The sequence below is a fragment of the Salarias fasciatus genome, chromosome 8 (genome assembly GCF_902148845.1).
Source record: "Salarias fasciatus chromosome 8, fSalaFa1.1, whole genome shotgun sequence".
NCBI lineage: Eukaryota > Metazoa > Chordata > Actinopteri > Blenniiformes > Blenniidae > Salarias > Salarias fasciatus.
Window position 1 is genome coordinate 6,553,964 of NC_043752.1, and position 13,210 is coordinate 6,567,173.

General features: G+C 43.1%; 2 protein-coding genes and 3 non-coding genes across 6 annotated transcripts; 2 read left to right on the top strand and 3 right to left on the bottom strand.

The window, feature by feature from the left end:
• Positions 1-583: 583 nt before the first annotated feature.
• On the bottom strand, positions 584-7,850 carry LOC115393860 (sn1-specific diacylglycerol lipase beta-like). Of its 2 annotated transcripts, none has more exons than XM_030098982.1 (16): positions 7,833-7,850; positions 7,302-7,597; positions 7,063-7,214; positions 4,926-5,100; positions 4,452-4,719; positions 4,250-4,372; positions 4,052-4,179; positions 3,842-3,968; positions 3,654-3,737; positions 3,442-3,519; positions 3,282-3,362; positions 3,014-3,141; positions 2,600-2,668; positions 1,805-1,877; positions 1,468-1,721; positions 584-1,375 (listed from the first exon to the last, which is right to left on the bottom strand). In XM_030098982.1, the coding sequence occupies exons 2-16, from the start codon at positions 7,394-7,396 to the stop codon at positions 1,180-1,182; spliced, it is 2,031 nt and encodes a 676-aa protein (XP_029954842.1). In that variant the 5' UTR covers positions 7,397-7,597; positions 7,833-7,850; the 3' UTR covers positions 584-1,179. The 2 variants fall into 2 exon arrangements, with proteins under 2 accessions (XP_029954842.1, XP_029954841.1); XM_030098981.1 differs by having other exon boundaries at positions 7,713-7,848.
• A 523-nt stretch (positions 7,851-8,373) lies between these two features.
• On the top strand, positions 8,374-8,445 carry trnaq-cug (transfer RNA glutamine (anticodon CUG)). Its single transcript has one exon. It is a non-coding gene; the product is annotated as a tRNA-Gln (tRNA).
• A 173-nt stretch (positions 8,446-8,618) lies between these two features.
• LOC115393732 (peptidyl-tRNA hydrolase ICT1, mitochondrial-like) lies at positions 8,619-10,649 on the top strand. Its single transcript, XM_030098841.1, has 6 exons — positions 8,619-8,780; positions 9,277-9,301; positions 9,398-9,457; positions 10,056-10,138; positions 10,272-10,441; positions 10,522-10,649. Exons 1-6 carry the CDS (start codon positions 8,619-8,621, stop codon positions 10,604-10,606), a joined length of 585 nt encoding a protein of 194 aa, XP_029954701.1. The 3' UTR covers positions 10,607-10,649.
• Positions 10,650-10,744: 95 nt separating this feature from the next.
• On the bottom strand, positions 10,745-10,816 carry trnam-cau (transfer RNA methionine (anticodon CAU)). The gene has a single exon. It is a non-coding gene; the product is annotated as a tRNA-Met (tRNA).
• A 404-nt stretch (positions 10,817-11,220) lies between these two features.
• Positions 11,221-11,293, bottom strand: trnar-ucg (transfer RNA arginine (anticodon UCG)). The gene has a single exon. It is a non-coding gene; the product is annotated as a tRNA-Arg (tRNA).
• Between the last annotated feature and the right edge of the window lie 1,917 nt (positions 11,294-13,210).

Consider the following 13,210-nt stretch of genomic DNA (forward strand, 5'->3'; position numbering starts at 1 on the left):
TGAACATCTAAGGCATACAATTTCTCACCAGGGCGGACAAATAATGGAACTGCAATATATATATAGTTGCTGCCATGTGATGTTCAATGGGCGGAGATTGTTGAAAAGTGGTTTAAAAAAAATATCCAACCCACGCTTACACGACTTGATAGAAATCGACTCGAAATATGCTGAATTAGTTCCATTTTCTAAAGCATAGATGCTGCAGAGAAAGTTTATCTTGTGTATGATTAAGGTTGAAGTCCCTTCAATTTATAATTTCCCGAGGATCACTTGAACGTGTCACCACCCGGTGACGTCACAGGCTAAAAAAGAGGATGGGGTGTGAAAAAGTGGAAATAATCCGGAGTTATATTAAGATTAAGCATTATATTATTGTGTGCTGACTTTAATTGGCTTCAAATGATGGATAATTACTTTTTTGTAGTGCAGTGGTTAATCCAGCCCAGGCTTTTTTTGTGTGGAGTTTGCATGTTCTTCCTTTTGTTTGCATGTTCTATAACCATGCACATGAAGTTAAATAGTGAGGATGAATGTAACTAGTTACTTTCATAACAGCTGAAACAAAAAAAAAGACTTGAAATTGTGCTTCACAAATGCTTTTAATTGCATGTAACATTCTGATGCTGTAATCATCAACTGATTCAAACTTTCATATTACACATATTGAAAAAAAATGTAATATCCATGGCAAGTAAACTTTTTTCCCCTCACAGAAATGTACAATCGTCCTCATAAAGGTTATGTTTACACCAAACACATGCATTATTCCAGCTTGTGTAAACACACCCCACTCAGTCCTTTTTTTTTTTTTATTTTGATGCATAGGCACTGTTCACCCTGAAGTCTCCAGACGGTCGACACAAGACGGGTTAAAGCCAGCCGAGGGTGCATTTCTTCCATTCGGACGTCCTGGAGGAAGACGAGAGGAGGGTGGCGGTTTCACCGCGCGCACAAAACACAAACGACGGGAGGGGAAAAAACACTGACATCACGGTACAACTGGAAGATATTGTACACAACGCACATTCATAAGAGATCATGGCATTAAAAGTTGAAATAAATAACGGAAAGTGCAATGACAAAGACGCTTGTTTTTTTGTTTTTTTTGCTCACTCGGCAGGTGAGTTTCTGTGGATTATGAGTACAATCAGATGTGGAGGCCGCTGGAAGCGGCGCTCAGACGTTCTGCTGATGGCTGCCGCTGGTGTGCGAGGGGCAGAGGGAGTACGGCCGCTCGCAGGTCAGGCTGTTGAGCGCTCGCAGCAGCACGTCGGGCATGTGATCGGTGAGCATCCGCGGGCTGATGAGGATGCTCCGGAAGTTCATCTCGTTCGACCAGTCCGCGCGGTACCGCACGGTGGAGAAGCAGGATCTGAAGGGAAGAGGAGGGGAGAACCGTGACGTTATTCATGAAACGACGCAGGATTTCATGTTGGCGTGATCGGAGCATCCTCCGCGAATCACCTCCGCGACGGCCCGTCCTCCGTGATGTGCAGGATGCGCCCGGGCAGGAAGAGCGGCAGGTGCGTGGCGGCGTGCGCGGGCGAGTCGTCGGACGCCAGGCTGTGGTAGGACGAGGAGTGGCGGACCAGGAGCGACTCCTCGCCGAGCAGCGGCTGGCTGAGCTCCTCCTCCCTCCGGTTGTCCATCTCGGTGGGGAAGTCGTCGGGGTCTCCTCCGAACAGCTCGTACCAGCAGCCCTGCAGGAGGATGCGGTACTGCGGCGCAGACGGGACAGTAAGTCAGACAAAAACTCTTGATGTGAAACGGTGGCGACGTCTGAGCTTCAACTGCTTCTTACTTTGGGTTTATTGCAGTTTGACACAATTTTAAGGATCCGTCTCTTCAGGTCCTCCATGTTGGGAATGCTCAGTCTGTCAACAAAAAGAGAGAGAGAGAATAAAAACTCTCTTCTTTCTGCTGCCAATAACAGAGCAGAGTCAAATATAGTCTCCACACAGCACAACATTATCAGTTTTTTTTTTAAATAGGAAAACATCCACAAATCCGCTTTCACAAAGAGGTAGTTTTCAAGGTGACGGTAGTTTGCATGCACAGTAGCAGCTTTTCTGAAAAGTTACATTGTATTCATATCTCATGAAGACGAGGGGAGTCCTCAGACTATAACTACAGTTCCTTCCACTTTATACGTCAACCTGGAGGTGGAATTGTATGTAGGGAGGGATGAAATGTGTCTGGGACTAGAGACGTGTATTTGATTTGACTTTATGTGTTCAGGATGTTTGTGATGCTCGGTGTATTATTTATTAATGTATGGTACTGGAACGGTGCAGTAATGGAATGGAGTCAAATCATCAAAATCATTGAATCGAATCCTTGCCAAGATAATCCGAATCAAATTGCATTCTGTTTTGCCTCTGAAAAGTCACAGTTTCCCCCGTTTCCACGATGAAAAAGTTGAATCACATTGGAAAAGTTGCTGTTTTTATGCCCCATTTCTACAAAGCTGGAACATTTTCAAAAAAATTTACATTTTCAGTGGCTCTAACACCGAGGATCCAGGTTCTGAAAACTTCAGATTTTCTCTGATATGTGAGAGTTCAGAGGAGCCCACAGGCAGAGCATCGGTTCTCACCTGGGAACCAGATCCTTCCCCAGAACCACCGACACCACAAAGTCTTTGGAGTAATCGGCCAAGGCTTTACTGCAAAAACGCACACATGAGAGAAACACAAATAAGACACTCTGATTTACATTCGGACTGTTTGAACCTGCAAAAGCTGTAGTGATAACTTATTTATATGTGTTTTATGACTATCTCACTACAACAGCCAGAGTAATAATGAGAACATAATGCATCAACTTCATTATGAAGTCCTAGATAATCTGTGAAACTAGAATCCGATTTTCTAGAAGAACAATAAAGAACATTGCACTCAGTTTGAGTCAGTGTTGCACACATTCATATTACTTCCGATCCATTTAGACTTTCTCTCAGCTTTATTTACACTAGAAAACAGTGGAAACCTCTCAGATGTGCATGTGGTACCTCAGGAGGCCCCCTGGTGGAGAGAAGGAGTAGCACTGCAGGGTGGGGAAGGAGTTCCTCAGGAGGACGGCGAGCACTGAAGCGGTGCCAGCTCCCAGACTGTGACCGGTGATGACCAGCTTGTACTCCTACCAACACCAGGAGGAGAAGGAAGTAAGATGCAGATCATTAGATTCCGTCTCAGTTATGAAATCCTGTTCGGCTTCATCAGGATTTGTCGTCAACCTGGGAGAAACACCCCAATCTGACCCCCGGCGGCGCTTCTCACCGGCGCAATGGAGAAGGCCTGGTTCAGGATGCCGTCGTTCACCAGCTTCTTGTAGATGTAGCCCGCCGCCTGGCAAATTCCCTGCAGGAGACACACTGGGCCATCAGCAAACGTTAAAAAAAGGACACAATGTGCCTGTATAACGCGAGCGCAGGCTCACCTTGTGGGCGTAGCAGGCGCCGGATACTCCCTCGATGGGGAGGTTCTCACACTCAGCAGACAGGTCTGTCAGGACGTCCTGCAGGGGACACATTGAGGGGGGTTAATGGTGTTCATGGGGTTGAACGAGGGAGGTGTTAACAGGTTGTTAGCAGACAGTCCAAATCAGGGGGTGTGAAACATAAGGCCCGCGGGCCACCTTTCCTGACTCACCTTCAGTGACAGCGTTCCTCTGACGGCCACCAGAACAGCCTCTCTCTTATGATCCAGAGCCACGTAGAAGGGGATCTCGTAGATCTGCAACACATCGTTCTGACTCAGGACCCGTTTGCACAACAACACTTCAAGTGAAAACCCATTGTTTCCGCCTGTTACCACGGAGACGGAGCGTTTTCTCTGACCTGGTTGTGGAAGCTGACGTGGATGAAGTCTCGGTACTGCAGGCCTGTGCTCTGCAGGATGGAGGAGAAGTGGCAGCCCAGGTGGTCTCCTCCCACGATCTCGTACTCGGCCCCTCGACTCCCACAGCTGACACACACACACAAGACGGTTTCTGGAGAAGGTCAGGCAGCTTTGGACTTTACCGGCAGCTTCCTTCAGCGACGTCTCACCAGTCTCTGCTGAGCTTGCAGGGCCCGGTCAGGAGGTTGGAGTAGATGTAGAGCGGCCAGCCGTAAGCTGCCGCGGCAAACTGCATGCAGTGAGCGGCTTTCTCCAGCTCCGTCTCCAAGTCTTCACCCTGCAGAAGGAATAAAGCATCGTGGGCCACGAGGTTTTAAAGAAACATTCCCTGAATGAGGGGCACTTACCACCGGAGAGGAAGGGCTGTGCGGGACCACCATGTCGGGGTCTCTGCTCCGCTCCATCTTGTCGTGCTCCTGGTGCAGGAGAGCCAATCCGGCTGCAATGTCGCTGGGAACCAGGTCGGTGTCCTGCGGGGTCGACACAGAGAGAGATTCACGTCAAACTCTGCATCGATGCAGTCGAAGTGTGTTTATTTTATGCTCTTACGGAGAAGAATCCGGTGAAGAGCTGTGCGATGCTGGAGAAGGCGGCTCTCTGGTTCTCGTCCTGCGGCAGGCAGCAGCACAGCAGCCGCAGCCGGCTCTCCCACACTTTGACCGCCAGTGAGCGGGCGGTGGACAGGAACTGGGTGCCCTCGCTGCTCTCCATGTGGCGGACGCCCAGCGGCTCGGCGGCCGCCGGCTGGGGACGGGGGTTGCCCAGCGGGTCGAAGACGAAGAGCACGCCCAGCGCGGTGAACAGCAGGATGAACCAGCTGCAGTTCGAAGAGAAAGAGAGGGGACAAACAGTGCAGATGCTGAACATTTAGACCCCCATTTACATTAAGTTTCAAGTAACAACGTATCATTTTGAGTTTTCCTATCAGAAAAATTTCCCTTTTATACAGCAATGTTTTAAAAATGATGTCCAATTGCAAAGAAATGGCAAAAAGCGCTGAAATGTATCCAGTTAGCAGACTACCTTGCGACCACTGCTGCTATGACGGAGCCCACTGTGGCGGGATCGCAGCCCCGGCTGTCGTCGGACACCCACACGGCCCCCATGCAGGCCCACGCCAGCTCGGGAAGGTACAGAACGGCCCGCAGGTACACCAAGACGGGCATGGAGCGCCGAGGGCCCGGGTTGGTGATGGTTCCTGCGAGGGAGAAAACAAACCACAGACACTGAAATTCTCAAAAATGCCACAGGAAGAGCATTCAGGTGGGAGTGCAGGCAGTTCCTCTGATTCTGCAGCTTATAAAGTATCTTCATCACTGAGAAACACCTGTCAGAACGGGCAGGTAAACAAGGCTGAAAGGGTGGGAAGCGAAAACTCCTATTAGTCTATGTAAAAGTCATGCAACCGTCCACAACTCGTCAGCATTTCCCAGCATCACTCAAGTAGACTTCAGTTTTGGGAAATAAAGAGATGTGTTCTTGCAAAACCAGTGTGGTTTTCAGTACTTTCATCTAGAAAATTAAGAAATGGTTCCATGTCAAAAAAAAAAATAAATCGGAAAAAAAAAGTCAGGACACTGTGATCCCGCCTGCTCTGTCTAGATAACAATGAATGTAACTTTGTGGAAGACAAAAGCTGCATTAAGTTAGTAGAAGTTGTCGTTTGCTCTCTGTAGATCAGGGGAGTCGAGTCAATTTCATCTTGAAGTAGGGGCATAATGATCTTTAAATTTAAAATTTATAACTTTTCCACATCGACTCCACACAGAGTCGACATGATGAAAATGTCTGTATTGTCAAAAACCCAACAATTACTACCGAAAATGACTAAAATCTCAACATGAAGCCAGTTTAATAAAACCTGGTGCAAAATAAAATGTCAGTGTTGTGTCCACTACACTTATGAAATTTTTGAAATGAATAAATAAATCAACATTTTCTTTGACATTTTTAGCATTTCCTTGATGGTTTGGTTGGCACGTTAAAGCCTGTTGCGGACTGGTCTTGGCCCATGGGCCTTATGTTTGACACGGTGTATTAGAACATCTCCTCCCACTGAGACTGTCTTATAGTGAAATCCTTCATATTTCCGGAGAAGAGTGCAGGGGCATTCAGTTTAGCCTTTTCTTCAGCAGAAAAGATTTCTATTATCAGATAAAGTCCAGGAAAGAAGACATCAGATTATGCAATATCTCAATTACTGATCTCTCAAATATACTCCAGATCCTTGCTAAAATGTCTTAGCTTTAAACTTTTTTAAGTTTGTAATATGTAACCCTGTTCATGAGATTACTTAACATTCAGATTTGTTATTATTTTCAACACTGTCTCAATCTAAAGTGATTTTTATCATCACTCTGCCCCTGAGAGATAAGAGCTGTTCAAAGTTAGACTGAAAGAGCAGCCAAGCGAACACCAAGAGAAAAGACTAAGAACAACCCAGGCATGTTTCTACTGACATCAAGCTAAACAATCCCTTTAGATTTGAGTTCTGGCTCTTCATCCACTGGCAGGTTCTGACCTGACGAGGAGTGGCTTTGGCATGTGCACTTGTGAAGTTTCCCGATTGCATCACAAGGCAGGAACTGACTTGCAGATGCATTTCCTGCATTGCACATCAGAGAATAAAGTGGATTTTGACACATATAAGCAGTTCAACTAACCCTGTGACCTGGAAGAGCAGGCACTGGAGCACAGGTTAGAACCCATGTTCCACAAATCTACATGTTAGAATTTTGCTCATTAGCTGATCCGTTAGCCTCACTTAAGATCATCCTAGGTGATACTGGAGTTTCTTACTCTATGCAAAGTTGAATAAAATCAAAGCTTTCTCTGGATTTTTTTTTGTTTAATATATATAATTTCCTTGGAACTTCTTGTGAGACGTTTTTGGAAAACCACAGGGATGCAGGAGTGATCCGTTAATGCCCCAGTGTGAGCTGCTCTATTCTTTAAATGGCTTGACAGGGATGACTTACTGTTACTTCACCTGTTCATCAGTTTTTATGCATCCTAGTTATTACGTTTAAACAGTTTTGGGTGAATGAATAAAACAGAACTTGGACTCTGACTTAATCTAAAATTTAAGATCCTGAGTCATTACATAATATGTTGTTACAAATTGTGGTGCAGGTAAAGAAGATCAGGTTACATTTCTGACCTTGGGCACTGACATAGATGATGGCACAGAGAGAGAGGATGATGAGGGCCAACACCACCAACTGTCCAACCAGAAACGTGTGAAGAACTCCTCTCCCGTTACAGTCAAAGTGTCCCTTGTGGTAAGTGAACAGGATCATGGTGCCAATCCACCTGAAACAAGCAGAGAAAGACAAAAGGCGTGAGGCTGCGTGTGTGTGACAGTGACCACACTGACAGAGATAACGGGATAGATCTTACCAGAGGACGCGGAAGAACAGCTCGACGAATCCGGGGAACACCAGGTCGTCACTGGCTATCCCCCAGCGCCGACCGAACACCACCATCCCGGGCATTGTGGCAGATGAACCGGCCTCGATCTGACTGTGAACTTTGCCTCTTCACGATTTTAGCACGGGGAACCTCCTGTTGTGAAATACACTCCTCCCGTCAAACATGACTTCCCGTTACACCGACTGGTCTCCACGCCTCATCAATCTCCGGGCTGCATCAGGATCCATGTCGGTGGTTTAATGATTTCCCCAGTGTCCGATATCCTGCGGGGTGCGATTTAAAGGGTTAGTCGATGCGGTTCAAAGGTAGCTAGCTCGATGTTGCGTGATTAGCTTCTAACAATAGCTATCGAGCTAAAAATATTCCGTAAAAACAGACCGCGGAATCCGTCCGACAGAAGCCAGTGTCGGTGATTTAGTGACCCAGCAGCATGTTCGTTAACGTGCCGCGTCGTTTATTTGCTGTCAAAAGGTAATAAATGAAAAAAAAAAAGAAAACCTCATGTCGGAGGGCGTTCTGTGTTGTTTTGCTTCTAGAAAAGCTACGTGTCCGTCTACAAATTGTTTCCCCCGGAACCACGAAAAACGGTTCCTTTTTTTTTTATTTTGCAGCAAACACCGCCCCCTCCTGACAGTTAGTGGGAAATTCACCAGTATTGAAACTTGACTTTTTTCTTGTGTCATATAACAAATAATAAATTCAATCATATACACACAGAGACCGCACGGTTGCGCTGTAGATAGTGAAATTGGTCCCCGTTCTCCAAATTAAGCTCTATCGAGTTTCTTGAAGGTTTTCCCTCTATGAGTGTCATTCCTTTGACTCTCCGTCTTGCAAATGTAATATCCGACAGACTGAATGGGATGTAGACCTGGTCCTGATACTCCGGAAAACACCGATAGAGCCAGTGCCAGATCACCCTGTTTCCTGTCAATGAGTGTAGCACAGTGATAGCGACTTATGGAGATCAATGCGCTCTGATTTTTTTTTATATATATATAATTTTTTGTAGGTATTACATAAACCCCGGACTCCATAGGGTTCCATGGTGTAATGGTTAGCACTCTGGACTCTGAATCCAGCGATCCGAGTTCAAATCTCGGTGGAACCTAACTTTATTGTTTCTTAACTCGTAATTTTTTTTATATTCAAATGCATATATTTATATAAGCACATGGTACCTCGTTTGTAGTTTTTGTCTTTGCGTGAACACGTAAAACTTTTTCACGACCTTACGTGAAGCCTCTTTATTTTTTACGCCGTGTGCAATGACGTAAATCCAAGATGGCTGCGCCCGTGGTACACTGTTGTTATTTATTCTCTCGCTTTGCTGGACTGAAAAACGGAATTTTACCGCACGTCAGACCGAGGGGAAATGCGTTAAACCACGCGCACAACTCGTGGGCGGCGGCAGTTTTTTATGGGAGTCGAAGAACAGACGCAGAGGTCAGTGCAATTAAACCACATGGACACGTTGAACGATAGAAGACACAATCACCATTTATAGATACATTTTGTTAAAGTAACATGTAATATAGATTGAAAAAATCCTAATGCATGGATGATGTTGTGGTTTGACAGGAGATAACTTCGCACCACTCTTTCTGCTCTTTTCTTGCTCTTTTGGTGGTCATACAGTGACATCTAGTGGTCCAACATGTTCTGTACATGCACATAAAAAACTGCCTTGTAGTCCAGAAAATGCTCTATGTTAATTATAGGAAAGGCATCCTGTGACCTCAAATTGATCTTGATTGTAACACCAGTAAGAACATATTTGCAAGTTTACTTTTTTGTCAAAATTGGTAGACTGAGTTTGAGAATAAGGATCACATAACCTTTGATGGGGAATGTAAAAAAGTGCAGAACAACACTAATATCAGGTGCGCCATTTGTGTATCCAACAAAAAGCTTTGCTCTTCCAAACTCTCATCTCTTCTAGGACACCCATGTGCAAGTTCCAGTGGGTAAATGAGTATTTCTCCGTATTTCATCATACGACAATTGTAAATGATAATGGTGTAAAGTGTCTCTTATTGTGCATCTTCTTGTTTTGGTGGCAGAACGTCTGACAGTGTCCTACAGCAGAAGCGGTGGTCCTGGTGGTCAGCATGTAAACAAAGGTTGTTTATTAAGAAATAAAATAAACACTGTTTGATCAATGGATTTACCTTAAATTGAGGGTCATCATCAGCAACAAAGGCATAAATCATTAAAAGAGGAAGAGGAAAACGCACACTTTCTGAAACATTGCTACTGCACATGCATGTCACAACCATTGTAAATAGGTCTTCTTGCACATGCACGAGTAGATGAACAATACTAACAGTGGTGGCCTCTACAATGGCGTGACTCTCAGTCCAAATTCTCCAGGGACTTGGTAGCTTCATAGTTGACAGTCATCTGTAATAATAATAATAATGCATTTATAATAATAAAATAATAATACATTTTATTAGTAATGCAATTTGCATTTGAAAATCTGAAATTGCTAAAAACAATATTAAAAATGCAAGATTCTATCATGTATACTGCATCAGATTTTATCATGAACTCAAAATCTGCCTGGTAGAATAAAACACTACTGATCTTTTTGCCCTGAGGAGTCCCATTAGTGGAAATAACCACAGCTTTCAGAAACACTGTACTGACAGATGATTGAAAATGTGATTATACTTATGTGAAAAGTGATGAATAAAATTTATTCTGACCAACCTGCAGTTAACACAAAAGCGGAAGTTCGATTTCACGTTCGAACAGCGGACTGGCTCCCAGAAGATGTTCGACTAAAAATCCTCGAAAAGGTTTGTTTAAAAAAAAAAAGAACTTACTGTCTTTGAAAACTGATACCTGTCAAAGTTCCCAGATTCATTAACAGTATGTCTCAAACCAACTATTTATTTATTCATTTCTTTCATGACGAACCCAACGCCGTAGAACAAGAACCGTATCAATAAGGCCGGAGAGTTGCTGGTGACCTCCGAGCTGAGCAGGAGTCAACAGAGGAACCTCACCGATTGTGTGGAGAAGATATCCGCCATCATAACCGAGGCCAGTGAGAAACCTCATGAGCCAACAGAAGAAGATGTAGCCCTCAGGGCGGCCAGGTAGTCTCACCTTAAAACACACACTGTGTGTGTTGATCATCACAGGAGTGTCTTTTCATCTTGTGAATTGTGTCCTGCAGGTTAGAGAAGAGGAACAAGGAGCGACTCAAGCAGAAGAAGATCCATTCAGCCACCAAGCAGAGCAGAAAAGTGGATTTTTACTGACTACTCCGAATTCGTAATAAATATATGTACAAACTAGATTATTTTGTCTTCCATCAAATAACAATTCTAACTGATTTTTTTGTAAGATAATTACAGAGGAAACAATGGGGTGAACGACAAGAAAGAAAAATGAAAAGATAGCAGAGGATGGTTTCGATCCATCGACCTCTGGGTTATGGGCCCAGCACGCTTCCGCTGCGCCACTCTGCTGTACATTTACGTTTCTGTGCGTCTGTGCTTCTTACAGTTCATGCCGAATGTAGATCCATTTGAATTGCATTTTTATGACAGTTGTGTGATTGTAGTTCCTTTTCTTCTTTCTCACAGCGGATATATGTACCGTATACATTTATATAGCAAAATACGTCAACGCGTGTGTCTCAACCTGCATTTTGAGGCAATATCCTTTTTTTCTGAGTGCGCCTGCCTTTAACACTCAACACGTACCGAAGCAAGTGACATCATGTGTTAGGAAGTCGTATTCCGTCGAGCTGTCCATAGCAAAACAATTTAATAAGGAATCCCTCGTGTTGTAGGTAACGGGAAGCTCTCTTATTCAGAAATGATTTTTTTCACACAGCAGTACTTAAAAAAACACCTTTCAATAGAAAAAGCGACCACGAAGGGACTCGAACCCTCAATCTTCTGATCCGAAGTCAGACGCCTTATCCATTAGGCCACGCGGTCGGGATGACACCACTCAGATCACAGTTTCTACTAATATCTATATTACAAGGTATACGGTGGCACGTTATGTTCATATATGAATTTTTCCTCATTTTACCAATTAGCGCTTTGCGTTTCTTTTCATTATAGGAAAGTAACACGATTCATACATATTCAATGGAAGTGCACCACTAAAAACAAACCTAATGGGCGAAGAACGGAGTAGAGCAGCTCAGGCTCACTTTACGGTGCTTCCATGTTGTGAATAAAAGAAATAAGGAAAACAATGGTTCTCTATAAGGTTTGAGGTTCTATCGCTTATGTGAAACACAATGATAGTTTTCTTACCGAAGAACTAGACAAAATTCCCTCGGTGGAAGAATGCGCACGGACACTTGAGCACCACTAACGAAGTCCTTACAAAGTTCCTAACATAGTCCTAACAAGTCCGAACAAAATCCGAACAGTTCCTAACAAAGTCCTAACAAGTCCTAACAAACTCCTAACAGTTCCTAACTAAGTCCTAATCAAAACAATTCAGAAAAAGATCCTCGCTGTGGGTTGTTGACTGCTGTCTGTTTAGTGAGGTTAACGTCCAATCAGATGGCGAGCTGCTGCTGAATGGCAACTTGTTGGTCCAATCAGGAGTGCTGAATGGACAGGCAGTCATTCAGTCAGTGTTGTCAACATTTTTGCACGCAAAGTTTGTTTCATTCAAGACATCATGTACTAAAATTAGCATACTCTTATTTTAAAGTGCATGTCTAAGTGACATTTGTATGTTTTAGTGATTATTTTTTCAGCATTAAGGTAAGGTTAACCTAGCGTTATGAAACAAAAATATGTAATATAGCAGATTATTGGGAAATATAACACATTCTATTAGACAATATATTCAAATGGATGATATTGATAGGCTATTTATATTTTTCCAATAAATTACAATAGATTGAATGTGGCAATATTTTGTATATTTTGCATAAGACTGCAATTATATATATATATATATATATATATATATATATAGATAGATAGATAGATAGATAGATAGATAATGAGGGAATGATGTGAGATTACATAAAGCTTTAAAAAAACTTGTGTAGTAATCGCATAAACTGAAGATTAAGTTAAAAAAAACATACGCATATGCACAAACTGCAGCACATGGTTATTTTTTTGCTATTCGCCATTTTGAGTACAGTAATTTGTGCTATGCTTATTTTTTCAGTGTTCAAAAAACTATACAATATATAAATTAAATATCCTCTCTCACAAATAAAGTAAGTTTGATTGAGAGTAAATGTATAAAATAAATATATATATTCTTGACAATATATTTTTGATTATACATCACAGGGAAGCCAACAACAAGGGCTGCATGATATGAATGCTTTTTATTAACAGGGTCTGAATTCATCAAGAAGACTGAACTTTAATGCTGATATCTTGTAAACAAATAATACACATATTTAAATTGTATGATAAACATAAAGAAAATTAAATATTTTGACATTATGTTATCGACATTCACATATAGGCACTGTAAAAGTAAAAAAAATAAACAGACACAAATAAATACATATGCACAGTTTCATATTAGGCAGTCTAAATATGCAAAACCGAAAAAAAAAAAAGATGCGTCAGACATTTTCAAGTGCAATAGGTAAGACGTTACAGTACAGAAATGGCGCGGAGCCTTCAGATTATATGATGGGCCCGAGTTTGGCATGGTTCTGTCTACACACTAACACACATCACGCTCCGATTAGTCTGTCTGAGAAGACAATCAGGGACCTCAAAATGCACTTTACACACCACAGTTGTCCAGTATAGTAGCCGACAAACATCCGTCACAGAGTGTAGGGTCCCTCAGGTGTCGGTCCTGGGAAAGGTTTGAAGTTCATCTTCGCTATAAACAACATTCATTATAAGAAAAGG